General features: G+C 55.4%; 1 protein-coding gene and 1 long non-coding RNA gene across 2 annotated transcripts; one reads left to right on the plus strand and one right to left on the minus strand.

The window, feature by feature from the left end:
- The first annotated feature begins 82 nt into the window (after nucleotides 1-82).
- LOC142598477 (uncharacterized) lies at nucleotides 83-27,294 on the plus strand. The gene is made up of 7 exons (XR_012832661.1): nucleotides 83-1,925; nucleotides 2,040-3,988; nucleotides 5,026-5,098; nucleotides 10,018-12,194; nucleotides 12,302-12,399; nucleotides 16,295-16,509; nucleotides 27,177-27,294. It is a non-coding gene; the product is annotated as an uncharacterized LOC142598477 (long non-coding RNA).
- LOC142598476 (uncharacterized) lies at nucleotides 25,336-26,647 on the minus strand. Its single transcript, XM_075737134.1, has 3 exons — nucleotides 26,223-26,647; nucleotides 25,758-26,087; nucleotides 25,336-25,681 (listed from the first exon to the last, which is right to left on the minus strand). The coding sequence occupies exons 1-3, from the start codon at nucleotides 26,332-26,334 to the stop codon at nucleotides 25,365-25,367; spliced, it is 759 nt and encodes a 252-aa protein (XP_075593249.1). The 5' UTR covers nucleotides 26,335-26,647; the 3' UTR covers nucleotides 25,336-25,364.
- Nucleotides 27,295-27,771: the final 477 nt, after the last annotated feature.

Raw genomic sequence — 27,771 nt, forward strand, 5'->3', positions numbered from 1 at the left:
AAAGTTGCACAGTTGGTGTTGCACGCCCAGTTGCACGGCGGGAGTTTGCACGGAGTTTTTGTTCGTCTCGTTGCACAACCGGCTGGGTCTGGCCGAACCTTGGTCCGGGCTTCCCACGGCCCCCGGGGCTGAGAAGCGGCTGCCGTCGTTGGTCTTAATTTGCGTTATTTTGTATTAATATGCACGAAGGCAGCTTGGCGAACATATAGGCTGTATAGAAGAAGGCAGATGTGTGAGCAAAGAGCTCTGTAGTAGCATAATTCTTTAATTTTGAGGCACCTCTGGGTGGATATATATGGTTTATATACATCTGGAAGCCTGGAAAATGTTTTTTGCTATTGAAAATTAAATAATATTTCTATATTTAAAGCTCTGTTCCTGGAAGATGCTGATTTCCAGCCATGCCGTGGCTGCCGAATCGTGCCTATAAACCACGAACATCCTTAATGTTAAGCACAGGCGGGAATGCTTTGCCAGGCTGGAAGTGTCAGTCCCTCCTAGACAGGCTATTCCAAATATTTATATGTTGATTCTTTTAACTTTGAGACACAAATAGCCCCAGACATTTTGGCAACTCAGTAGCAGAACAAAAAAAAAAAAGGCAAAAAGAAAAAACCTACATGGGAATCTCTGATCTATTCTGCTTTGTGTAAACTGAGTGGAGAAAGTATTTCCTGTTTCAGCATCAAATAGTGAGAGTTTAGCCAGCTTGTTTCTCTGCTTATTTGAGAAGGGGTTAAAAATGGGGTCGAAAAGATCAAATCTTGCCAATTTGGTGCCGTATTTGGTCTGGAAGGTATTTTATTTTAGGGGTCTCGAATAGAAAGTCATGCTTGTGCACTCTTCGTAGGGAAAAAGTGTCCGAGAAGCATGCCAAAGGAGGGCAAATGGGAGAGTCAAGGAATAAAAGGAGAATTATGGGGAGTTTGTTTGGTTTAGATCCAGTTGCTCCGTGTGATGCTGATGGAAATGATTCTCGTTCTCAGCATCAGGGCTTTAAAATCTGATGTAAGGTCGGTATTGATGGATGTACTGGGACACTGAGCGAAGACAATAACTTAGGAGTAATAAATGCAGGAGTCCAGTCCCAGCCCTCATCAGTAATTTTGTAAATCTGCACAAATTCATCTTAACAGGCCTCTAAAAAAAGGGGGTTACAAACCCCAGAGTCGCTTACCTCCTCGCTGGCCCCATGGAGGGCGACTTCGAGCTGCTCTTGCGTAGCCGTGTGCATCACCGGTGGGTTTGGGGGTGAAACCGGGGCGTTTTGATCCCCCCGTGGTTCCTCCTGTTGCAAAAAGCGAGATCCCCAACCCCTGGAGTGAGATGCCCTAAAGCCGCCCCCGCCCCCCCTTTTTTATTTTTTCCCCTTTTTATTTTGCATCCATGAGGTTGCAGGGGCTGGATGCCCCTTCTGAGGCTGAACCATGTTAAATGCATCCAAAAAATGCTGTTACCCTCCGCTGCAGGATAGCAGAGTTATATTGATGCTTTGCAGGACTTTCCTGGGCGCTTGCAAAGCTCCCGGGACCTGCAGCTCCCCCAGGATGTCGCACCCGGATCCTGGGAGTCGCGCTGCGAGCGGATGCAACGCAATTTGTTCCTCGAAGAGTTTGATAAGGTGCTGCTAAAGAAACCACGAGAGACCTTGAGAGACCTTCTGCTTGCTTCTTGCCTGAAGATAACTAGGAAAGGTTTTTCGAAACCAGAGGGAAATCCTCTTTGTGGTAAAGCAGCTTATCCCGTGGAGGGGAGAGCTGGGCGGCCGTTTGCAGAGCCGAGGGTCGGGCTGGGTGTTGCATGAGCGATAAAAAAAGGTGTAAATCTGGGAAAACAACTTGTGAAAGTGTCCGGACAAGGATGGCTTCACCCCTGGCTTCGGACTGAGGAAAAGCTGCCGGTTTTACCATCAGAAGGGACCCTGGGTGAGATTTTGTATTTCTAACAGGAAAAACAAATGTATCCTTCCAAAGAAAATACAAATTTTCACTGATACAAGTGGGTTTTGCTCACTTTTAATATCATTTGCAATACTGCAGGTGCCGAAATGGAAAATCTGGGATTTTCCCCCGGAAATTTTGCCTCGGGTGGCTGAGGATGGTCCGGCTGGAGTGGAGCCTGGCAGCAGGGACCCGTACAAGAAAAAAGAGCATTTATAAACCAAAAGAGATTTTGGTGAATAATACCAGCTTTGGGAAAGTGGTGAGCTCGTTTCCAGCTATACATCGTTAGTTGTAATTAGGTCAGGACATTCCTTATCCTAAACACCACTATAACCTGAATATAGTTTTTGGCCCTTTTGGGCTTAAAATGAGTTATAATACTAAGCTGGGTTTTTACAATAGACTGGGTTTATTTTATATGTCTTCCCATATTTAACTTCTCTGGGTGGGTTTGTCTCGTGCTTTTGGAAAGGGCTTGTGGTTTTCTGTCCTTCAGTGTCAGGACTGCCACCATTGAGGAGCGATGCCACTAATTATTTACTAATTTTTTTTAATTAATAAACTTAGCATATTATAAGTTTCATGCACGTATTTTGTTACCCCTTCATTTTATTTTTTTTCTTCATTGCAGGGTTGAAAATCTCAACGCTGTGTGTTCACAAATTATTTTCCTGAGCTCTCCTCTTTTTTTATCAACTTTTATAGCAGTGAGGAGCCAGGAGGTGGCACTGGCTGGCAGCACATTTGGGTCTGGTTCCCTTCAGCAGCTCCCGGTCCTGTTTGGGAGCTTCTTGGCTTCCCTAGAAAATAAAGTAATTCTACTTTTCAAGGTTGAGAGCTGTGAGACTGTGGGACTGGCCAGTGATGGCACCGTCTATGGCAGCACTGCTGTGTGGGGATGGATGGGTTTGGGTTGTACCAGTTCTGGCAAGTGGGGAACTTCTGCCTCGGCTTTTGAGGGCGAGCTGGAGGGAGCGGGAAGCTCTGCAAACCCTGGGGGCCGTGCAGACATGACCACCATTGGCTCTTTCTTTGGGTTGACTCGACCTCCATTGACTTGCGGGGGCTCCAAGACCACGCAGGAGCTCCTGGGTCAGGTTTACTGCCTCTCCTTCCCCTTAACTCTTCAAAAAAAAAAAAAAAAGCAGTGTAGACACAGAGTGTGGGATTGCATTTTTTTTCCCCAGCTGGGCCAAAACTGAGATTTCCTGACCAAAAAAACCCATTTCTGGCATGGTTTGTTCTGCATGGGGAGCTGGTGTGGGCCCTATTGGTTGGAGGGACTTATTTTTTGGTCCAGCTTACTGCACCACAGGTGTCACTGGGTGTTTCTAGGAAATAAATAGTATTAAAAGCAATTCTGCAGAAAACTAAGTGGAAAACGTCTGCCTGCTTTTTCTAGGTAACAGCTTACGGGTTTAGATGCTTGAAAAGATCCTTTTGACGGGATGAGCACTGTACAAGTTTCTTGCATTTGTTACTCCTGTTCTGCTGCTGTTTACTGATTATTTTACCAAGCCATTGCAAATGAAACCTCGTAGTTTGATGGTTGCCGGCGTGGAGGGTTTGTCCCAAAACAACCTCATTTAACATGGTGGCCTGGGAAGATGGGACATGGCAAAATTTGCATCTGGACCTCGAGGTGCTGAGGTTTTCCTGCAGAAATTGGGAATTGGGGGCAGGAGGATTGGGTTAGCTCGGCGGTGGATGGGGCTGGAGTTTCTCTTGCTTTCCCGGAGGGTGTTGGTGGCTTCACACTAGAGACTGAACATCAATTGTTAGTAATTTTTTTTTTTTTTGGCAGGAGTTCATATTTACAACAGAATAATAGGAAATAGGAAAGAACCTAGTCATTACAAAGCTCTTCAGTGTTTGCACAACTTTTATGGCTTGGGACGGCATCATCCATCTATTGAAAACTTTGTACATAAAGTCACAACTGTACTAAAAACAGGTGACGGCTTCGTTTAGAGGATGTGACTTTGAACGCAGTGACGATGGTCTTTTCTTCATCAAAGCCGTTGTATCTGAAACGAGGGGAAAAGGTGAGGAAGTGGTTGCCACGTCCTTCTATTGTGTTTCAAGCCACATTTGTGGCGGGACGGGGATTTCGTGTGCACCTGGGTTGTTGATGAGCTTCAAAAATAAAATAAAAAAGGGGGATTTCAGTGGTTGAGCAGCGGAGGTGGCTGTGTCTGAGACCCAGTTTGGGCCAGGGTTTGCACCATTTTGAAACTCCTACTGAAGGTTGTATGTAAGGAAGTCTCTTGGGTGCTTTAGAAAAATACCCTAAAATTCCTCTTTCAGGTTTTTAGTAGCAATTAAAGCTTCTTTAGTTGTCCCTAACATTGCAGCTAGATGCCCAAAAGGTTTAATTATTTTTGAATTCTTTTGAAAAGTTGCTGTGAAGTGCTGTTTGCTACTGCTGCTTTAGAAAGAATAGAATTTTGCTGGTTTAAAACCTGCTTTAAGTTAGTACTGAAATCCTACTGGGCTTTGGTACCTTCTGAGGAGCAGCGCAGGGAGTCATAGCAGGAAACCCAGGAGGCTGAGGAGGACGAGAGGGAGGTGACACCGGAGGGGCGATCCCACTGACTCCTGAATCTCCTGGCAAGTCAAGGAAAATAAATCAGTCCCAAAAAATCACTTGATTTAATATGCCAAAAGCCTGTGGCAGAGTTTATGGCCTGACAAGCTCCTCTGCCTTCCTATCGCGGGTGCTTGCTCCTTGGGGGAGAAATCCCGTCATTGCCCTGGAGCATCCTTACCCATCACTGAGTGAAGGGAGGTAGCACTGAAATCTGGTGGTGGCATCTTCTTCGAAATCCCTTCCCCAAAGCCCTGACAGTGCTTGGATGGGTGTATAGGAAAAGGAAGAACCTACGATGTCAGAGGGATCCCTCATTGGGATGGGTTTGATTATTTAATTGGGAAAACGGAATTTCCCCTGCTCTGAGCTGCTTCTGTGCAAACTGGCAAAATAGGTCTGTGGCAAACTAATCCCAGTTATTGCATGGACGCTCTTTGCCCAAACTCATTTAAAAATCAACGTTTTAAATCCATTTATTTCTTCTTGCCTCAGTGGTTTCAGCAAGCAAGGCCCCCTTTTTTGCAAATACGAAGAGAAAGTCCAACTCACCTCATATGAATACGCGGTAGGTATTAACGTGACGTTCTCAGAATAATTTCCATTCGCATATAAGTAATCACCTGGAACGAAAGCGTTGTCCTGATGAGTCTGCGTTAATATTCAGTACAGCCAGGCAAGCATCTTACCCACTGAAGCCATTATAATAATAACACTGAGCATCCATTGCATAGGTTGGACCCTTAGTCCATCTCAGTAACATTTTTGGCTCGACAAAGTGTGATTTCAGATGATAACGAGAACCACTGGGGACAGAACAGCTCCAGAAAAGTGTCTTTTAACTCTAGTTTTAATCCTGGGTTATGTTTTACACCAAAGCATGGCTTAATTTATAGTGGTCAGACCCCTTTGGTGTCAGGGCATGTGTTTCCTACAGGTTATTCCCATTTCTGTCGGAGGTTCCTGCTGTGGTTCAGACATAAATGTTTTCATCTGAGGGGGTCTCCAGAGGCTCCTTTTAAAGTCAGTGGAGATACTGGGTACTGTTTTCTCTCTGTTGACGCTAAAGGGGATCAGTGACGCCTGTGCTCTGTGCTTATCATCCAGCATTAGGCGAGTCCCACCCTTATATCATGACATTATTATTGCACATCTTTTCCCCTATGAACAGTCAATGTAATTCAAATTAATCCGAATAACTCGGATAAATAACCAGCCGCTTGAATTCCCATGCAGCCGCGATTCAGCAAACCCTCTTAATTCATCTGTTGACATCTCCCCGGACCTCAGATCCATTTTCCTATGGGCATTTCTGCAAAGCTCCAATGCCACGGGGAGCTCAGGCCATGGCAGAGCGTTCCTTTCCTTCTGCCATGTGTGGCAGCCTTGAGCTTTTAGCTTAAATTCAAGAGAAAAAAGGGCACTGGGGTTTACTGGTGGCAGCACAGGGCAGTGGGATGGGCTCAGTGTCCCTTGGGGGTTGTTTGTAATTGCAGAGGACTCGATTCGGTGGCTTCTCGGTGTCTTTGCATCGGTCTTTATGGGCAAAGCCTGATCTCCCTGCCTGGTGGAGGCTGGATGGAGACCTCCCAGCATCCTTTCCAACCCTGATTATTCCAGTTTGCTTGTGCGACTTGCATAAAATGATTTAAAAAAAAAAAAAAAAAGCAAGACTTTCTCACTGAAATGGGATGCGTAGTCGTATAAAAACTCCATTATATCCTCTTCTCCTCTGATCTCAGCATTCCCTAAAAACAAACAAAAAATGAAGGGTTCATCAACCAGCCCTGTAAGCAGAGACATCGAGCTGGCTGGATACGGTTTCACATGAATAGTTTCGTTGATTTATTGGCGCTTTGTGCAAAACCTATTCCCTGGTGGGAGTAATGGATTTGTAATCTGGCCCATAATTAAATCAGAGACTTCACAACAAAAGGTATCATGTTGCATGTGGGACCAGAGCTCATCCCAGGTGGGTTTTTTTCCTTTATTTTGGGTTCAGATGTGCTGGGAGAAGGAGATGCAGTAATGGGGTTGCAGCCCTCCAGCTGCATTCCTGCACCTTGTACCTCAACTTTATTTTGGGGAGAATCTCAAAGTTTTGCTTCATGCATTTTGGAGCCGCTCCTCAGCTACCGACCCGGCTGCTTTATTCCTCGTGTGCTTTTTGCTGTGAAATTCCTGAAGGCTCCGAAAGGAGCCTTGCATTTCCTTAGGGTTGGGTCACTATAAATAGATTTCTGAATCGTATGGCATTGTCAAAGTCTTATCAAGTCACTCATTTCCTTTTTCCAAATACAAGGTTAAATACGTTTTCTTTTTTTGGGAGATTTTATAAAGCAGGCTAATTGGGAATATTATAGTACTTGCATACTCGTACAATAATAAGATACTCATACAATAACACATTTTAACACTCATATCTAAAGATAATATTATAATAAATTATGCTGTTAATAATTTTAATGGTGCCATTGGTCATCCCCAGGGCCCGCTGGAGTTCCGGGTACCCCCCTCTCAAACTTTCCACCTTTTCCTAATGCAGCCCCGAGTTTCTCAGTGCCGGCAGCAGACTGAGCGAGAAACCTGGATCCAAAAACTCTCAGCATTAGGAAATTATCTAAAAACAGCAATCCAGCCTAAAGATTTCTGCGCCAGGGTAGGAGTGTGGGGTCTGCGGGTTGTGGTATAGCACAGCCTCATCCATCGCTCAGCTTTGTTGTGTAAAACTCTTCGACCCATCCTATCCCCATCCTGAGCTTTTTGGGGAAAATCAGACCGAAATGGGGAGTTGGCGTAGCCCATCCATCCCCACACCTTCCCGCGCTCGCCCTTTGAAAATACTCTGCCCTTTTTGGCTCCAGCATTGTAAACGCCGGCTCTTGGGGCACATTCTCCCATCCACAAAGTTTTCTGAGAAAGTTATTCCAAGTTGGCTGTTGTATTTACACTGGAGCCATGCTAAGAATAACAGAGGAGTTATATTGCCACTAAGACCTTCGGTCTGGAAATTCCCCCCCTCCTCGGCCGCTTTTAACCCCTCATGTGATGTTTCGCGTTTGGCTTCATGGTAGAGAAGGAGGAAGGCTCTTTGCAGCTGACCGGCACGGCAGAGCCGCAGGCAGCTGCCAGTTTCCAGTTACCTGCTCTTCGGCTGGTGCTGCCTGCCAGCTCACCTTCGCAGAAACATTTACTTCATTGCACGTGTGTTCGTCCCTAATTAGCTTCAGGTTCCTGCCTCAAGCTGCTGCTTGTCCCTCCCAGGCGCTGCCAGCACCATGGTTTTCCTCCCTCAGTTGCCCCCAACTTCGGTCTCCCCATGTCTCCAAAGGTGCCCACCCAATATTTCAGGAAATCTTCTTTGGTTTTTTTTTTTGGTTTTTTTTTTTTTCCCCTTGGCTGTATCTGTCTGTCTTAATAGCTCCCAGCTGTATATTGCAAATTATTTTAAATGCAATATGGAAAACATTAATTATCAGACTCTATTCTCCAAGCACATGCAGTTTTCTGCAAGCACAGACTATATATTCTCCAAGCACACACTTTACTGTAACTTCTAGTATTTGCATCATGTTTTCCCTTGTCTTTTTCTTTGTTTTGCTACTGACCCCCATCCCCAAGCAAAGACCCCAAGACCTTCCAACCTCCGCGACCCCACCCCGATTGCTGTACAGCATCCCAGCAGCGTAGAAATAATTTGAGCCCAGCGCTTAGCAGCGTGATTAAATTAAATTGCAAGCTGGAAAAAAACAAAACATATTTACCTTGTAAAAAATGAAGAATGAAGAATGCCGCAATTAAAAAGTTTGTCATCCTATGTATTGGTGTTGTCTGCCGGTGCGGCTCGGCGCTGCTGAATTTCTTGAGACGTCCCAGCGGAGGCAGGAAATGACTCTTGCGAGGGCTGGACTGAACAACCTCCACACTCGGAGAAAAGACAAGTTTTTTCTGCAATTTGCCAAGTGGTGCGATGTCAGGCTGCGCTAGAGGTTGTCCTGTACGGGCCGGGAGACGTGCGATGCCTGTGACGCTGCTCCAACGATACAAGATTTTCCCTTTGTAAAGACTTTTCCGATGGCTGAGTTGCAAATCTTGGGAAGCTTTTCCCCAGAGAGGGTTAGCGCCGCTGGATGAGCTCGCAAATAAAGGGAGGATGGTTTTGATTATGTTATAACGGAATATAACAGGAGTTATTAATAGCAAATCCTTCTTGTGGAGAAGGCGGCGATTAAGAGGCAGAACCAACGACTGGGAGCCAGATTGTTCCCGACTTCCCTTAAAATCTTGGGGGATTTTTTTCTTGGCTTCATTTCACCTTCCCATGCCTCAGTTTCTCCATCAGTAAGAAGAAACGCAAACGGTCGCAGGTTTATTTTATTTTATGGTAGATAGAAATACCCCAGGTTGGGGTGTTTTAGGAGCTATATTTGGTGTTTACAGTTGAATCCTGTTACTGCGTCCGCAGGGTGTGGTACCTTGGTACACATTGATATCAGCTGCTTATTTTCCTCTCCTCTCATAAAAAATATAATTGGTAAACGTTTCTTGGAAGAGAAATGGGGAGGAAAAAAAAGCTGGCTCTTCTGCTTTGTGGGGAAAAGCTGATACGGGTGCAGAAGGCCTTCTCCAAGGAGGTGGCGTGATGCTGGTGGAAACTGGTGTTAACTGGGATGTGAAGCAAAAGGGGAATAGAAGGAGCAGGAGGTAAATTAAGTGTGACCAAGTGTAAGGCTCTGATAACAAGTGAATGGCGCAAACACATGTCTTGACACAAGCAGGGATAAACTGATAACAAGGGAATGTCAACCAAGAACACAAGAAAGATCATCACTCGGTCAAGGCCGAGGCGGGGGACAGTGAGACCCCCAAGACCCCCACAACCCACTGACTCATTTCTAGAACATTCCCGAGCACACACTGCGCCTGCTCAGTGATGACAGACCCCTGCCTACGGGACGGGCACTTTGGGTTATAAAAAGGGGAAACGTAAGTTTTCGGTGTGCGCCCACCACCTGAGGACTACAACTACGAGCAGAGAACGTCGCTGGATCCAAGGGTGGTGATATCTTTTTCTTTTCTTCCCTTTCTTTCTCTCTTTGTCCCTCTCTGCCACTCTCTTTGTCTCTAGCTTCATGTTCGGTACATTAGGGTAATACCATCACAAGTTTTGCCAAGCCTCTATCTTTTGTAGTTCCACTGAGTTTTGAGTAAATTTGTGATTTGTTTGAACCTCTCGAGTAACTGTCATTACTCCTGACTACCACACAGAGAATTAAAAAGTTAACCTCACCCTCACCCACCAAGTGGGATGGGATACCAAGCTGGTATAAAATCTGTTCCTGAGCAGCGCGTGGTTTCCTCACCACTGTGGGTTTGCTGCTGGGGATGCTGAAATTGCTGTGATTTTATTGCTTATGCAGCGATAAAAATCAGGTTTTGGGGGAAAAAACCCACATGTTCACCCAAAAGGGTTTCCTCTCTCAACAGATGTCTCGAGTGTAATGGGTGACGGTGCGTTTTGGAGGCTCTCGGATGTGGTGCAGGAGATGGATGCCAGCAGATTGAGAAAGAGCAAGTTAAGTCTTAGAAAGTAAGAGAGATTTTTCAGATACGACGAAAAGACATTCCTAACTAGGAAAATTCACCTGGAAAGAGAACCCTTCCCAGCCAGGAGAGTGGTTGAACATGGGACAACCTCAGGAGGAGATGCAGACCATGTTCCAGCCTTGTATTTATCCATCATCCCTCAAAGCACGTTCTCCCCACCGTAAAAATCTTTTCCCAGCTTTATATTTCTGTTTTCTCCAGCAAAATGCCTGGAGGACGATGCCTCCGCCCCAAACCCGGGGGCTGCGTCCGATCCCCCCTCGCTCCTCGGTGGGTGCCTGCCCCTGTGGGATGTGGGCTCGGGAGTTTCCTCTTGCAGATGAGAAAACGGAAGTGAATTTTTCAGTGGGATTCAGGCGTTTAATGGCAAACAGCTGGGCTGAGCTGAGACTAAAGGGGGGGGCGTGGGCTGAGATGGGGGGTGGAAAAGCACTGGCTGCGGTAGGACAGGCGCAGGCATCCATGGAGCAACCAGCCGGGGAAGCAGCGGCAGTCAATGTTTTTCTCATCCTTGTGCCATCGATTTTAAACTAAGCATTGCTATCAGTTTTAAACCAAGGATTACTATGGATTTTAACCCAAAGATTCCTATCGATTTTAAGCCAAGGATTGCCATTGATTTTAAGCCAAGGATTGCTGTCAATTTTAATCCAAGGATTTCCAAAGGCAGATTTTTTTTGAACCAAGAGAGGACCCAACCGAAGAACTTTTCAAGCACATCCCCACAACAGTTTGCAGCCTCCCAGGGCTGTACGTGCTTTGCTGAAGGGACTTTTCCCACCCGTAGGGAGATACTTGGCAAAGGGTTCAGCACAGAGGAATGCTGAGTGACCAAGCAAGCAGGAAGCAAATATCTCCAAACCCTCCCCTCGACCCACAAAAATAACATCAAAACTCAAAATCTCAACCCAAGCAGAAAGCTGACCTTGTTGAGATGAAATCCACTGGGGATGGAGATGCCGGCTCGGCTGGGAGGCGCTTGGGGTAGCGTGGGGAGATGTGGAGGGGTGAAAGAGTTAAAATCTGTTTATAAAGTGACGGGGAGGGAAGGGGCAGGGAAGGTTCATGAGGACGGTGGTGGCTTTTATGAGATGAACGGATGGGGTTGGACAGACAAACTTCTTGGCATGCAAATATCGAGTCTGAATTCAGAGGGATTTGCTGGCTTGGGGCTGAGAACAGCTCCTCGTGGTTGGATGTGATGGCATAAAACTTGAAACAACTTGGGGAAAAAACAAGTGTAGTACCTGCAGGGTGGAGCTGCTGCTAAGGGAGCTGGATGAAATGCCCGATGGGGTGATACAAGGGGACAAACAAACCCTTTGCACCAAATTCTGCTGTTCTTGCATGACTGTGAACACATCGGTGTGCGACTTGAGCATCCCTCAGCAGCATTCCGCATCTTCGTGGCGTGAGGGGCGGTCCTCGGGTGCTGGGGACCACTGGGGAAATGCGGGTGCAGACTTTGAATTATGTTTCTAGCTGGCAAAAGAAAACATTCTATTTTTGTTCAATTTTTTCCCTTTTACCATTGTTCTTGCTTACTTACCACGTCTTGCAACACAGAGCAAAAACATCGCCGAAAAAGCAGCCAAACTCAACGTCTTTTCCATTCCCGACCTCGGGCTCCTTTCCCAAAACCTGTTTCCTATTTTGTGCAATCTCTGTGCTTTTATATCTTCTCTTTTTTTTAATTACTAAGGTTTACGTGCTGAAATCAAACTGTAAAAGGACGAGTGGCGTGGGAGCGATGCCTTTCACGTGGAAAAATGCAGCATGCGAGCCAAAACCTAAAAGGCTTTTCCAGGAAGGGATGGCAAAACCGGCTCCTGCTCCTCTTGATGCTGGGGGTGCTGCATCCCGGGGATGCTCTGAGCATCCCGGCGCGGTGAAGCCCGGCAGGCTGCGGTCGGGGGCTTGCACCGTGACCGTGGGTTTGACTCTGAGGATGAAGGTGTGAATGAGATCATCGCCGTTCCCGGCTCTCGGATGCGTTGCGTCATTTCCCAGCTTTAATAGGCGGAAGCAAAACTTGAAGGGAAATGAAAATGCAGCTGGTAAATAAGACTCTTCCCTTCACAAAGACTGGTGCCCGAGCAGATGACATTAGCAGGATTCCTGCGGAAGTGGCTGGAGGGGACATTGTTTCGTGTTTTCGCTGTAGGAGACGAGAAGATGGATGAAGGAAACCCAAAAACTCTGTTCCTCCCTGGCACTGGCTGGGTTTCACCACTCCCTGAGATGCTGGGCATCAACCAAGAGGTAGGTGGGATGAATTGCCCTTCCCATGGGAGTCCTTTGGGGAATGGAGGGGCTTTTCTCCTGAACAGGCTGTTCTCACTGTCTGGTGGGGTTTTTGGACTCTAAATAAAGCTTTCCTGCGCTTCCCTGCCCTTTTGAAACCAGCAGCTGCTTGGGCTGGCTGCTGCCAACCAGGGTGTGCGGCTCTGCAAGAGAGACCAGGAAATAATAATATGAATACTTTGAAACTAAAAAAAAAAAAGAAAAAGCAGTTTTAAACAGTAGTTCTTAATGAAAATTAAGAATTAATTAAATTAACTGACCAAAAGAGGGGTTATTAATCGCACCCAGCACCCACAGACACGCCCGCAGCTGCAGCCTCGGCGCTCCCGGTGGTATCTGGGCTTCACCGAGCAGCCGGGAGAACTGGGAGCATCCTCGGAGCAAGGAGAGGAGTCGCTCGTCGTGCTCATCCGGCGGTTGCTCTTCGGTGCATTTTCCTGCCCCAGGAGCAAAATCAGGTGAGAAGGGGCTGTTGTACAGCTTTGATCATTCTCCAACTTCGAAAAGCCTTTTTCTCCCCGATTCACAGCAATTTCTGATGGCTGCTGTACAGGGCGCCACAAGGCACAACCTGATCTCAATCCCAGACCTCAGTCGCTCACCCAGCAATCAGGACATTTCTTATTTTTCCACCACCCCTCATTGCTAGCCAACATCCCCTCCCTCCCCCCGGTGCTTACAGCCTTCCTCCTCCTCCTCCTCCTCCTCCTCCTCCTCCTCCTCCTCCAAGCGCAGCAGAGAAACCCAGCAGCCCAAAAAGCCAAGGTTATTTCCTTGCCAGCCCCAGTGCCCTGAAGGGAAAAACTGGGATGCTGGAGCTGCTGGAGCTGCTCCGGGCACCCAAATGGGAGGCTGCGGGCGGTGGGGCCGTGCCCCGGTGGCACTAGATGGCGGTGACACCGCGCTGGCTCGTGCCATCCCACCTCGCTGCCGCCACTTGGCAGCTCCCCAGGGGTTTTGCATTTTTTCCGGAGCACTTGTGTGCTCATGAGCTGCGAAACCACTGCAACAAGCTTTCCGGGCAGTTTGGGGACGACACCGTCTACGAGCAGCCGTCACAATCGCTCTGGAGGTGAAAAAGTTGCTCCCTCTGACTCAGACAATGAAATATTTGGTGCCAAACCCAGCCTCGCGCCCAGTTGTGATGGTTTTGGAAGCTGCCGGGCTGCTTCTGAGCTGCTCCTGCCACGCAAAGGGCTGGAATTCAGGCTGGGGAGCTGCAGTGCTCCCGCAAGGAGGGTTTGGGGGGGACACCCAACCCTTGGGTGCTGCCGGCAGCCGGACGCCAGTGCGAGCCGACACCCCGCCCAGATTTACCCTCGGCTTTTGGGCGAGCCGAGCAGGCAGCAGCGCTTTGGGGGATGCTCCAGGCAGGCGCCCGGGGATGCAGCAGCGTTTGCACCAGCGCCAGCAGCCCACAGTGAACTTTCTCGCCTCGTGGGGGTTTATTTTCCCCCCGGAGAAAGTCCGGAGGGAATTGTGAACGTGAAGGTGTTGGGTTCTAACCAGAGCAGCGTTGCACGGCTGGAAAGAAACGGCTTTATTTCCGGGCAGGGGTTGAGGAAGCGGTTTTACCTCCCGGGTGGGAGCGTGGGTGGCTGGGGGTGGCGAGGAGAGAGTCGGGGCGAAGGGGCTGCGAGGGGGGTGCCGTGGGGGGGTCACCTCTGGCCAGACGCCGACGGCAGAGCAGGATGGTCAGCTGGAGCAGGAAAAGCAGGGAGACGCAGGACAGCCCCAGTGCCAGCGGCCAGGAAGGGCATCCTTCTGCGGAGGGGGGGAAAGGAGAGTTAATAGAGGGGGGAGGGTGGGTTTGGTCACTCTGGAGAGCCGAGCACCCCCTGAAATGGGGATGAAAGGGCTGAGAATGCCCCGAAGAGGGGGGGTCAGGGTGGAGAATCAACTGAAATGGGGATGAAAGGTGGAGAATGCCCCAAAAAGGGGAGCTCAGGCCTGAGTATCCCCATAAATGGGGGCTCAGTCCCCATCAAGGGGGAAGGGGCAGGTTTAAAGCCTTTCAGGGCAGGGGAATCCCAGCGAGAAGACGGGAGAGGGGTGAGGGATTTCCAAACCGTGTCTTCCTGAGGAAGAATTGGGCTGTAGGGATTTCCTGAAGGGTGGAGGGGAATGGACTACCCTTCCCAGGTTCTTTACCGATGGTGGTGCTTAGTGGCTGCAATTCAAGCTTTCCAATCGACTGAAAATATCTTGGGGCAGAAAACCCGCCAAGAGCAAACGTGAGCCGGGTCGGGGTATTTCTGGAGCAAGCACGTACCTGGCAGGAGGAGCAGGAGGGTCCCCAGGAGCCCGTAGCACATGCTGGCCAAAACCCTTCTGCCGCGGAGATTTGCTCTCCCTGCCAGGCTGGTGCACTGGGGGGGCTGTGAGAGACAAGCCCCATGTGTCACCCAACCCCCCCTCACCGTGGGGTTTTCCAGCCTGGGGTGACAGAAATTGGGTGGAAATGGTGGTTTTACCGCCCGCCCCCGAGCAGTGGGACCCTATTGGGCTGGGTTTACTGCAGGGTGATGCCGGGAGGGGGAACTGAGGGTCCCAGGGAGCAGCACATCCTCCAGCCGCAGGGTTTATTATTTGTGATTTCCGTGTGCGGGGGGGGGGGGGTAGGAGAGGGGGAATTTGTGTGGGAACGTGGGAGAGAATTCGGGGAGGGAACCACATGCCCTGCCCTCACTCCCAAACATCAGTTGGAATTTCAGTTCTGTGGTGCAAGGGGGGGTTTCATCCCCCAGGAGCCCAACGCCAGCAGTATCTCTACGTCGTGCAATAGATAATCTCTACCTTGTGCCGTTCTGCAGCAGCTGGAGGCTTTGCTCGAGCTGGAGATGGCTGCGGTCAGCCTCGCTGCTCTATTTTATCGCTTCTGCAGGGTTTATTGACACCAAACCCCTTCCCCCACCTCCAGCAATGGGGCTTTGTGCTGTTTTTGGGCGCCGCTGCTTTGGCCGAGGGCTCGGTGTGCCGAACCGCAGCAGGAAAGGCAGCGGCAGGGCTGGGGGCTGGGAACAGCTTTGCGGTTTTTCTTTCCTTTGAAGGGTGTTTTGGGTGGTGGGTGGGTGCAGCTGCTGGCCATGAGGGAAGAAGACTTGCCATCAAATCCTGCAGAGAATTGCCCAAAAAGCAGCAGTAGCAATAGGATTTCGGTTATTTTCCTAAAGCCGCTAGCTTGGGAGTGAGCCAGGGTCAGGAAGGTGGACCCAGCCCCACTTCCCTCCTGGCCAGCATCCCCAAAATGCTGAAACCCCCCCAGTTTCGCCCTCCTCCACGCCTGGTCCCAGGCAATGCCCGGCTTGGGACCTGCAGCATCTGCCCCGGGTTTTGCCTCCATGAATGATTTTCTGTCCGTCTGGGAGGTTTTGGAGGGGGGTTCAGCATCCCTCCAGCCCCGAGCATCGCCCGGGCGGGTTTATTCCCCCAGGATGCTCCAAAGAACCCCGAGTTGTTCTCGGAGGCTTCAGAATGGGGGCTGTGAGGTGCCAGGGATGCTCTGGGATGGGGTACGTGGCCGAGCGGCTGCCGTGTCCCTGGTGATGAAGCCGGCAGGGTGGGGGGGTGTCGCTGGCCCTGCGGTTTCGGCAGAGGCGGCAGCTCTGCGGAAGGGCTCAGCTCGGGGAGGAGCTGGCCTCCCCATCCCAGCAGCGGCCAGCGATGGCGGCCAGGGGCTTGCTGGGCTCCATGGGGCTGCTGTGGCTCTGCCTGGGTGGGTGGCCAGGCCCTGCTTTGGGGAGATTTCTGGGCTTTTTGGAGCAAGTGGCTGCTGGGGGGGGCGGCGGCGGGTTTACGGCGGGTCCGGGCTGGAGGCCGCAGGGGGAAATGAGCCCACGGTTGGTTCCCACAGCCCCGGCAGCGCTGCTGAGGCTGCACCAGCCCCAGCCCGTCCTGACTGTGGAGACCGGGAAGGAGGCGAAGATCATCTGTGAGGCCAGCGAGGTCATGGAGTATCCAGCCAAAGTGTTCTGGTACTGGCGTGACGGTGGGAACGGGCCCAGCCTGGTCCTGGATTGCGAGAGCAGGAATAAGAGCAGATTCTCCTGCGAGTTCAAGAGGCACAGTGTCACCCTGAGCATCAATCCTGCCCAGTCCAGCGACACCGGGCTCTACCTGTGTGCCTACGAAAAGGTGTCGTACCTGCATTTCGGGAACGGCACGACGCTGCTGGTGGGAGGTAGGATGGCGACATTGGCAGGGAGTGGGACCCCCCATGTCACCCCCATGTCCCTCATCCCCTGCTGTCACCCGCACCCTATGTCCTCCTGCAGCATCCTCCATCCCATCCGCCCCCTGCTCTGTACCCCTCCATCCCTGGGTCCCCTCCATCCCTGGCTCCCCTCCATCCCTGGGTCCCCTCCATCCCTGTGTCCCCTGCCTCCTCTCCATCCCCTGTGTCCCCTCTGCCCCTCCATCCCACCTCCCCGGTCCCTGCCCCCCTCAGCCCCCCCTGCACCCCCTCTCCTTCTTGCAGACAGCTGGATGGACACGAGCTGGGTGATGGTGCTGGCGCCCCGTGGGGCTCCCCAGGGCCCCCCCGGCCCGGTCTGTGCCGTGGGTAACACCACCGGCCCTGTCCTCGTCTCCTGGCCCGGGGGGCCCAGGAGGGTGCTGGGGCTGGGGGGCGGCACGGGGCCGCTCGTCAGCCCCATGGGCACGGCCACGGGAACCGGGGGGCTCTGCCAAGTGCGATTCAACGCCTCGGGGCCCCCCATCCAGAGGAGCGCAGAGCTGTTGAGGGCTGTGGGTGAGTATGGGGAACATCCCCCCCAGGTGGGTCACCCGTGGGGAAACTGAGGCTGCGGGGATGGCCTGGCCCAGGCTGGGGGGAAGGTGGGGCACGGTGGAACGAGGCAGCCTCTCTCTCCATCAGGCAGCTGGAAGACCCCCACCACCTGGGTGCTGGCTGGGACCACGGTGCTGCTGCTGCTGCTCAACATCTGCCTTACCATCTGGTACCACTGTCGCACCACACCGATGGGTAAGGAGCGTGGCATGGGTGTGGGGGTGTCCCACCATGTGCCCTGCTGTCCCCCAGTGTCCTTTCCATCACGCTGTCACCCCTCCATCCCCGATCCCCCTTCATCCCTGATCCCCCTCCATCCCCGATCCCCCTCCATCCCTGATCCCCCTCCATCCCCTCTGTCCCCCTCCGTCCCCTCCATCTCCACCCTAGGGACACGTCTCCCGGCTCTGTCCCCTCCAGGCCACCAGCCTGGCACCACAGAGCCGCCTGCGCCACGGGAGGATGAGGTGAGGCCGTGCGGCCCCCGCGTGCCCCCGGGCTGGGCTGGCAGGGAGGCAGTGTCCCTCTGCAGGGGACGGGCGCAGCCCCGCTGCTGCCCGGCCGGCGGGGAAATTGGGGCTGCGCGGGTGGCTCTGACGCCATCGTCCCCCACAGGAAGAGCTGCAGTACGCCCAGCTGAGGTTCGCTGCCCCAGCCAGGCGCACGCCCTGACCCGCAGCCGGACGCGGTGACGCCCCCGACCCCAGAGCTCGTCCCTCCGTGCCCGAACCCCCCCCGGCATGGCACTGTTGAACCTCCCCCCCATCCCGCGGCGCTGGGGCGGCTGCACCCGCTTTGCGGCCAAGGACGAAATAAAGAGGTTTGAGCTTCAGCGGCAGCAGCCTGGCTCGATGGGGCGGTGTGCCCAGCGTGTCCCCCCCAGGGCCTGTCCCCAGGAGCGGGACAGAGCGGGCTGAGTGCTGGGGGCAGAGAAGGCCACAGGCCGCTTCCAGCCACACTTCTCCCTTCAAGTACAGAATTGGTGCCAGCAGCCCACCCAAACGCCCTTATTCATCCCACCCAGCACCCACAGACACGCTGGCGGATGCAGCCCCGGCGCTCCCGGCGGTATCTGGGCTTCACCGAGCAGCCGGGAGAACTGGAGGCATCTCCAGCGCAAGGAGAGGAGTCGCTCGTTGTGCTCATCCGGCGGTTGCTCTTCAGTGCCTTTTCCTGCCCTGGCAGCAAAATGAGGCGAGAAGGGGCTGTCGTGCGGCTTTGCTTCATTCCCCAATTTGGAAAAGCCTTTTTTTTCCTTTTTGGAAAGGTGGGTTGGGGCTCTAGAAGGTAAGGGGGCCCAGGAGAGCTGGTCGATATTCCAGCACCACTTCCCCCGAGCTCAGGACCGGTGCATCCCGAAGAAGAGGAAATGAAGGTTTGGAGGAAGGAGACCTGCGTGGATGAGCAAGGAGCTGCTGGAGAAACTCCAAGGGTCGAAGGAAGTTTCCCGCATGTGGCAAAGGGGCCTGGGGAGGACTATAGGGATGTAGTCAGAGAATGTAGGGATGCAAGAAGGCAGGCTGAGGCCGACTGGGAATGAAAACTGGCAGGGGATGGCGTGGACACCAAGAAGGGCTTTTCCAACTGCATCATCAGCAGCAGAAGGAAGACTAGGGAAAAGGTGGGCCCGCTGCTGAATGGGGTGGGTGCGCTGGTGATGGAGGATAGAGAGGAGGCGGAGTTACGGAATGCCGCCTTTGCTTCAGCCTTTGCTGCTAAGGCCGGCCCTCAGGAATCCCAGACCCTGGAGGTAGGAGAGAGAATCTGGCAAGAGGACGACCTTCCCTGGGTCGAGGAGGATCGGGTCAGAGAACATCTAGGTGATCTTGACATCCACAGATCCATGGGCCCTGATGGGCTGCCCCCCACGCGTGCTGAGGGAGCTGGCAGATGTTTTTGCTAGGCCGCTCTCCATCATCTTTGAGGGGTCCTGGAGATCAGGAGAGGTGCCTGAGGACTGAAGGAAAGCCAATGTCCCTCTGGCCTTCCAAAAGGGCAAGAAAGGGGCCCCGGGAAATGACAAGCCAGTCAGCCTGATTTCCATCCCTGGAAAGGTGATGGAACAGCTCATGCTGGGGGTCCTCAGTAAGTATGCAGAGGAGGAGGAGGAGAAGATCATTGGGCATGGTGAAAATGGATTCACAAAGAGGATATCCTGCCTGAACCAATGTGATAGCCTTCTATGATGGCATGACCAGCTGTGTGGATGAGGGGAGAGCAGTGGATGTTGTCTACCTTGACTTCAGCAAGGCTTTTGACAGCGTCTCTGCTAACCTCCTCGTTAGCCAGGTTAGAAAGTGTGGGTTGGCTGAGGGGACAGTGGGGTGGGTAGAGAACTGGCGGAATGGCAGAGCCCAGAGGGTTGTGCTCAGCGGCGCAGAGTTTTGTTGGAGGCCTGTAGCGAGTGGTGTGCGCCAGGGGTCAGTGCTGGGTCCGGTCTTGTTCAACATCTTCATCAGGGACCCGGACAGGGGACAGAGCACACCCACAGCAAGTTTGCTGAGGATACCAAACTGGGAGGAGTGGCGGACACAGCAGAAGGCTGCGCTGCCATTCAGCGAGGCCTGGACAGGCTGGAGAGCTGGGTGGAGAGGAACCCAATGCCATTCAACAAGGGCAAGTGGAGGGTCCTGCACCCAGGGAGGAATAACCCCAGGCAAGAGGTTAGGGGTTGACCTGCTGGGAAGCAGCGCTGCGGAGAAGGACCTGGCAGTCCTGGTGGACAGCAAGCTCTGCATGACCAGCAGTGTGCCCTCGTGGCCAAGGCGGCCAATGGTGTCCTGGGGTGCACTGAGAAGAGCGTGTGCAGCAGGTCGAGGGAGGTTCTCCTGCCCCTCTGCTCTGCCCTGGTGAGGCCACATCTGGCGTTGTGTGTCCAGGTCTGGGCTCCCCAGTTCCAGACGGACAGGGAAGTACTGGGGAGAGTCCAGCGGAGGGCTGCGAGGATGAGGAGGGGCCTGGAGCATGTCTGGTATGAGGAAGGGCTGAGAGAGCTGGGGCTGGTTATCCTGGAGAAGAGAAGACTGAAAGGATATCTCCTTCTCTGGAGACATTCCCAACGCGCCTGGAGGCCGTGCTGTGCGACCTGCTCTGGGTGATCCTGCTCTGGCAGGGGCTTGGACGAGATGATCTCCAGAGGTCCCTGCCCACCCCCAGCAGTGTGGGGTTCTGTCGACCTGGGGTTCTGCAATAACCCCCGTTTGGGTGGGTGCTGCAGGCGGAGGGGTCTTTTGGTGGGGAGGGGAAGGGGAAGGGGAGGGAAGCACCCACCATTGCTCAGAGCCCTCGAAGGCGCCCGGGGGTTGGTGCAGCTGATGTGGGTCGAACTAAGGAAGGGAAACGCCAAAAGAAGCGGGCGGGAGCCGTGGTTCTGGGACGGGCCCCCCAGCATCCCCTCCCACAGCATCCCACGGCCGGCGATGGCAAAGGCCCCGTCACAGCCTGAAAGTGGAGGTGGGCCGGGGGGGTTCTCAATGCGTCGTGTTTGGGCTCTGCCGGGAGCCCCCGGGAGCTGCACACAGGGACGGTGCGTGGAGGAAGAGGGAGCTGCTGGGCTGGGGCACGGCGGATGGAGGCGCCGAGCGTGAGAGCCAGGGCTGTGGCTTATGGAAGGGAGAAGTGTGGCTGGAAGCGGCCTGTGGCCTTCTCTGCCCCCAGCACTCAGCCCGCTCTGTCCCGCTCCTGGGGACAGGCCCTGGGGGGGACACGCTGGGCACACCGCGCCATCGAGCCAGGCTGCTGCCGCCCAAGCCCAAACCTCTTTATTTCGTCCTTGGCCGCAAAGCGGGTGCAGCCGCCCCAGCGCCGCGGGATGGGGGGGAGGTTCAACAGCGCCATGCCGGGGGGATTCGGGCACGGAGGGACGAGCTCTGGGGTCGGGGCCGTCACCGCGTCCGGCTGCGGGTCAGGGCATGCGCCTGGCTGGGGCAGCGAACCTCAGCTGGGCGTACTGCAGCTCTTCCTGTGGGGGATGATGGCGTCAGAGCCACCCGCGCAGCCCCAATTTCCCCACCGGCCGGGCAGCAGCGGGGCTGCGCCCGTCCCCTGCAGAGGGACACTGCCTCCCTGCCAGCCCAGCCCGGGGGCACGCGGGGGCCGCACGGCCTCACCTCATCCTCCCGTGGCGCAGGCGGCTCTGTGGTCCCAGGCTGGTGGCCTGGAGGGGACAGAGCCGGGAGACGTGTCCCTAGGGTGGAGATGGAGGGGAGGGAGGGGGACAGAGGGGATGGAGCAGGATGAGGGATGGAGGGGGATCAGGGATGGAGGGGGATTCAGCGAGATGGAAAGGACACTGGGGGACAGCGGGGGACATGGTGGGACACCCCCACACCCATGCCACGCTCCTTACCCATCGGTGTGGTGCTGCGGTGGTACCAGATGGTAAGGCAGATGTTGAGCAGCAGCAGCAGCACCGTGGTCCCAGCCAGCACCCCATTGTTGAGGATCTTGCAGTTGTCTGAAGGAGAGGGGCTGGCTTGTCCCACCATCCCCCACCATCCCCCCAGCCTGGGCCAGGCCATCCCCGCAGCCTCAGTTTCCCCACGGGTGACCCACCTGGGGGGGATGTTCCCCGTACTCACCCGCAGCCCTGAACAGCTCTGCGCTCCTCTGGATGGGGGGCCCCGAGGCATTGAATTGCACTTGGCAGAGCCCCCCGGTTCCTGTGGCCGTGCCCATGGGGCTGACGAGCGGCCCCGTGCCGCCCCCCAGCCCCAGCACCCTCCTGGGCCCCCCCAGCCAGGAGACGAGGACAGGGCCGGTGGTGTTACCCACGGCACAGACCGGGCCGGGGGGGCCCTGGGGACCCCCACGGGGCACCAGCACCATCACCCAGCTCGTGCCCATCCAGCTGTCTGCAAGAAGGAGAGGGGGTGCAGGGGGGGCTGAGGGGGGCAGGGGCCGGGGAGGTGGGATGGAGGGGCAGAGGGGACACAGGGGATGGAGAGGAGGCAGGGGACACAGGGATGGAGGGGACCCAGGGATAGAGGGGACCCAAGGATGGAGGGGTACAGAGCAGGGGGCGGATGGGATGGAGGATGCTGCAGGAAGACATAGGGTGTGGGTGACAGCAGGGGATGAGGGACATGGGGGTCCCACTCCCTGCCAATGTCGCCATCCTACCTCCCACCAGCAGCGTGGTGCCGTTCCCGAAATGCAGGTACGAGAATTTTTTGTAGGCACACAGGTAGAGCCCGGTGTCGCTGGACTGGGCATGGTCGATGCGCAGGGTGACACTGACACTGTGCCTCTTGAACTCACAGGAGAATCTTCTCTTGTTCCTGCTCTCGCAATCCAGGACCAGGCTGGGCCCATCCCCTCCATCACTCCGGTACCAGGACACTTTGCCTTTACTCTCCATGGCCTCGCTGGCCTCGCAGATGATCGTCGCCTCCTTCCCGGTCTCCAGAGTCAGGACAGGCTGGGGCTGGTGCAGCCTCAGCAGCGCTGCCGGGGCTGTGGGAACCAACCGTGGGCTCATTTCCCCCTGCGGCCTCCAGCCCGGACCCGCCGTAACCCCCACCACCGCCCCCCCAGCAGCCACTTGCTCCAAAAAGCCCAGAAATCTCCCCAAAGCAGGGCCTGGCCACCCACCCAGGCAGAGCCACAGCAGCCCCGTGGAGCCCAGCAAGCCCCTGGCCGCCATCGCTGGCCGCTGCTGGGATGGGGGGGCCAGCTCCTCCCCGAGCTGAGCCCTTCCGCAGAGCTGCCGCCTCTGCCGAAACCGCAGGGCCAGCGACACCCCCCCACCCTGCCGGCTTCATCACCAGGGACACGGCGGCCGCTCGGCCACGCGCCGCATCCCAGAGCATCCCTGGCACCTCACAGCCCCCATTCTGAAGCCTCCGAGAACAACTCGGGGTTCTTTGGAGCATCCTGGGGGAATAAACCCGCCCGGGCGATGCTCGGGGCTGGAGGGATGCTGAACGCCCCTCCAAAACCTCCCAGGCGGACAGAAAATCGTTCATGGAGGCAAAACCCGGGGCAGATGCTGCAGGTCCCAAGCCGGGCATTGCCTGGGACCAGGCGTGGAGGAGGGCGAAACTGGGGGGGTTTCAGCATTTTGGGGATGCTGGCCAGGAGTGAAGTGGGGCTGGGTCCACCCTCCTGACCCTGGCTCGCTCCCAAGCACGCGGCTTTAGGCAAATAACCGAAATCCTATTGCTACTGCTGCTTTTTGGGCAATTCTCTGCAGGATTTGATGGCAAGTCTTCCTCATGGCAAACAGCTGCACCTGCCCCCCTCGTCACCCCTGACGCCCCTAAAACGCCCTTCAAAGGAAAGGAAAACCACAAAGCTGTTCCCAGCCCCCAGCCCTGCCGCTGCCTTTCCTGCTGCGGTTCGGCACACCGAGCCCTCGGCCAAAGCAGCGGCGCCCAAAAACAGCACAAAGCCCCATTGCTGGAGGTGGGGGAAGGGGTTTGGTGTCAATAAACCCTGCAGAAGCGATAAAATAGAGCAGCGAGGCTGACCGCAGCCATCTCCAGCTCGAGCAAAGCCTCCAGCTGCTGCAGAACGGCACAAGGTAGAGATTATCTATTGCACGACGTAGAGATACTGCTGGCGTTGGGCTCCTGGGGGATGAAACCCCCCCTTGCAACACGGAGCTTGAATTCACGCTGACTTTTGGGATCGAGAGCAGGCCACGTGGCTCCCTCCCCAAATTCCCTCCCACGTTCCCAGCCACATGCCCCAGCCCCAGTGCCCTGAAGGGAAAAACTGGGATGCTGGAGCTGCTGGAGCTGCTCCGGGCACCCAAATGGGAGGCTGCGGGCGGTGGGGCCGTGCCCCGGTGGCACTAGATGGCGGTGACACCGCGCTGGCTCGTGCCATCCCACCTCGCTGCCGCCACTTGGCAGCTCCCCAGGGGTTTTGCATTTTTTCCGGAGCACTTGTGTGCTCATGAGCTGCGAAACCACTGCAACAAGCTTTCCGGGCGGTTTGGGGACGACACCGTCTACGAGCAGCCCTCACAATCGCTCTGGAGGTGAAAAAGTTGCTCCCTCTGACTCAGACAATGAAATATTTGGTGCCAAACCCAGCCTCGCGCCCAGTTGTGATGGTTTTGGAAGCTGCCGGGCTGCTTCTGAGCTGCTCCTGCCACGCAAAGGGCTGGAATTCAGGCTGGGGAGCTGCAGTGCTCCCGCAAGGAGGGTTTGGGGGGGACACCCAACCCTTGGGTGCTGCCGGCAGCCGGACGCCAGTGCGAGCCGCCACCCCGCCCAGATTTACCCTCGGCTTTTGGGCGAGCCGAGCAGGCAGCAGCGCTTTGGGGGATGCTCCAGGCAGGCGCCCGGGGATGCAGCAGCGTTTGCACCAGCGCCAGCAGCCCACAGTGAACTTTCTCGCCTCGTGGGGGTTTATTTTCCCCCCGGAGAAAGTCCGGAGGGAATTGTGAATGTGAAGGTGTTGGGTTCTAACCAGAGCAGCGTTGCACGGCTGGAAAGAAACGGCTTTATTTCCGGGCAGGGGTTGAGGAAGCGGTTTTACCTCCCGGGTGGGAGCGTGGGTGGCTGGGGGTGGCGAGGAGAGAGTCGGGGCGAAGGGGCTGCGAGGGGGGTGCCGTGGGGGGGTCACCTCTGGCCAGACGCCGACGGCAGAGCAGGATGGTCAGCTGGAGCAGGAAAAGGAGGGAGACGCAGGACAGCCCCAGTGCCAGCAGCCAGGAAGGGCATCCTTCTGCGGAGGGGGGGAAAGGAGAGTTAATAGAGGGGGGAGGGTGGGTTTGGTCACTCTGGAGAGCCGAGCACCCCCTGAAATGGGGATGAAAGGGCTGAGAATGCCCCGAAGAGGGGGGGGTCAGGGCTGAGAATCCCCTGAAATGGGGATAAAATGGTGGGGAATCTCCTATAAAGCAGAGATCAGGGCTGACAATGCCCCAAAAAAGGGTGTTCAGCATCCATAATCCCCCATAAATGGGGGCTCAGGCCCCATCAAGGGGGAAGGGGCAGGTTTAAAACCTTTCAGGGCAGGGGAATCCCAGCGAGGAGATGGGAGAGGGGTGAGGGATTTCCAAACCCACCCCTTCCTGAGGAGGAATTGGGCTGTAGGGATTTGCTAAAGGAGGAAAGGCTGGAAGAATTGGGGTGCAGGGGGTGGATGGAAGGGGGGACCTGCAGGGGTGGGGGGGAACGCACTAATTACCCTCCCCGGGTTCTTTACCGATGGTGACGCTGACGGTGCTGCTCGTGCTGCCTTTCACGGCCGTGCACGTCGCAGCCCCGTCCCAGCGGTCGGCCTGTACCCAGACGATGCTCCAGGCGCCGAGGACACCGTACTCATCCACGGCCGCCGCCATCAGCGGTGTCACCTCCCCGCCGGGCTGCCAGCGCACGGTGTCCCAGCCCGCAGGGATGTCGTGGAGGTGGCAGAGCAGGGGGAAGCTGGCCGGGGGCTGCCTGCGCTCCTCTGCATCGACGGGCACCAGGATGGAGAGCCGGGGCTCGGTGGCATCTGAGAAGGGAAACTGGGTGTCAAGGGGTGGCACAAACCTCCCCCGGGATGTCCCCAGCCACCGGGTGACACTCACCAGTGACAATGAGCCTGGTCCCATTCCCAAACGAGGGGTACAAGGAGGAGGAGCTGCAGTAATAAACCCCGGAGTCCTCCCTCTGTGCAGAGCTGATGGTGAGGGAGAAATCGTACCATGTTTTCATCCTCCCTGAGTATTTTCCCATCGGAAAGGAGTAATTCCAGCTCCGGTATATCCAGAACAAACTGCCGTCCGGCTTCTCCTTGTACCAACTGACGTGGATGCTGTAGTCCGAGATGTGACAGCTCAGCTCCGCCGTCTCTCCAGGGAGCACCCAGAGCTGCCCCGGGCTTTGCTGGACCCACGTCCCCTCTGCCGAGACACCTCCTGCACGGGGGGAGCAGCTTTGAGGTGGGCTGGCTGCAATTCAGGCTTTCCAGTCGACTAAAAATCTCTTGGGGCAGAAAACCCGCCAAGAGCAAACGTGAGCCGGGTCGGGGTATTTCTGGAGCAAGCACGTACCTGGCAGGAGGAGCAGGAGGGTCCCCAGGAGCCCGTAGCACATGCTGGCCAAAACCCTTCTGCCGCGGAGATTTGCTCTGCGGGAGCTCCGTGTTGCAAGGGGGGGTTTCATCCCCCAGGAGCCCAACGCCAGCAGTATCTCTACGTCGTGCAATAGATAATCTCTACCTTGTGCCGTTCTGCAGCAGCTGGAGGCTTTGCTCGAGCTGGAGATGGCTGCGGTCAGCCTCGCTGCTCTATTTTATCGCTTCTGCAGGGTTTATTGACACCAAACCCCTTCCCCCACCTCCAGCAATGGGGCTTTGTGCTGTTTTTGGGCGCCGCTGCTTTGGCCGAGGGCTCGGTGTGCCGAACCGCAGCAGGAAAGGCAGCGGCAGGGCTGGGGGCTGGGAAGGGCTTTGCACTTTTTTGTCCCTTTGAAGGGCGTTTTGGGGGCGTGAGGGGGACGAGGGAGTTGGGTGCAGCTGCTGGCCGTGAGGGAGGAAGACTTGCCATCAAATGCTGCAGAGAATTGCCTGAAAAGCAGCTGCCCCCCCATCCCAGCAGCGGCCAGCGATGGCGGCCAGGGGCTTGCTGGGCTCCACGGGGCTGCTGTGGCTCTGCCTGGGTGGGTGGCCAGGCCCTGCTTTGGGGAGATTTCTGGGCTTTTTGGAGCAAGTGGCTGCTGGGGGGGCGGCGGTGGGGGTTACGGCGGGTCTGGGCTGGAGGCCGCAGGGGGAAATGAGCCCACGGTTGGTTCCCACAGCCCCGGCAGCGCTGCTGAGGCTGCACCAGCCCCAGCCTGTCCTGACTGTGGAGACCGGGAAGGAGGCGAAGATCGTCTGCGAGGCCAGCGAGGCCATGGAGAGTAAAGGCAAAGTGTCCTGGTACCGGCGTGATGGCGGGGACAAACCCAAACTGCTCCTGGATTGCCAGAGCAAACTAAAGGAGCGATTCTCCTGCGAGTTCACACAGCAAAGTGTCACCCTGCGCATCGACCATGCCCAGCCCAGCGACACCGGGCTCTACCTGTGTGCCTACCAGACGGACTGGGACCTGCATTTGGGCAGCGGCACCACGCTGCTGGTGGGAGGTAGGATGGTGACATTGGCAGGGAGTGGGACCCCCCATGTCACCCCCATGTCCCTCATCCCCTGCTGTCACCCGCACCCTATGTCCTCCTGCAGCATCCTCCATCCCATCCACCCCCTGCTCTGTACCCCTCCATCCCTGGGTCCCCTCCATCCCTGGCTCCCCTCCATCCCCACCCTCCTCCCTTTCCCCGGCCCCTGCCCCCTCAGCCCCCCCTGCACCCCCTCTCCTTCTTGCAGACAGCTGGATGGGCACGAGCTGGGTGATGGTGCTGGCGCCCCGTGGGGCTCCCCAGGGCCCCCCCGGCCTGGTCTGTGCCATGGGTAACACCACCGGCTCTGTCCTTGTCTCCTGGCCGGGGGGGCCCAGGAGGGTGCTGGGGCTGGGGGGTGGCACGGGGCCGCTCGTCAGCCCCATGGGCACGGCCACAGGAACCGGGGGGCTCTGCCAAGTGCGATTCAACGCCTCGGGGCCCCCC

The sequence above is a fragment of the Balearica regulorum genome, chromosome 28 (assembly GCF_011004875.1).
Source record: "Balearica regulorum gibbericeps isolate bBalReg1 chromosome 28, bBalReg1.pri, whole genome shotgun sequence".
In the NCBI taxonomy this organism is placed as follows: Eukaryota; Metazoa; Chordata; class Aves; order Gruiformes; family Gruidae; genus Balearica; species Balearica regulorum.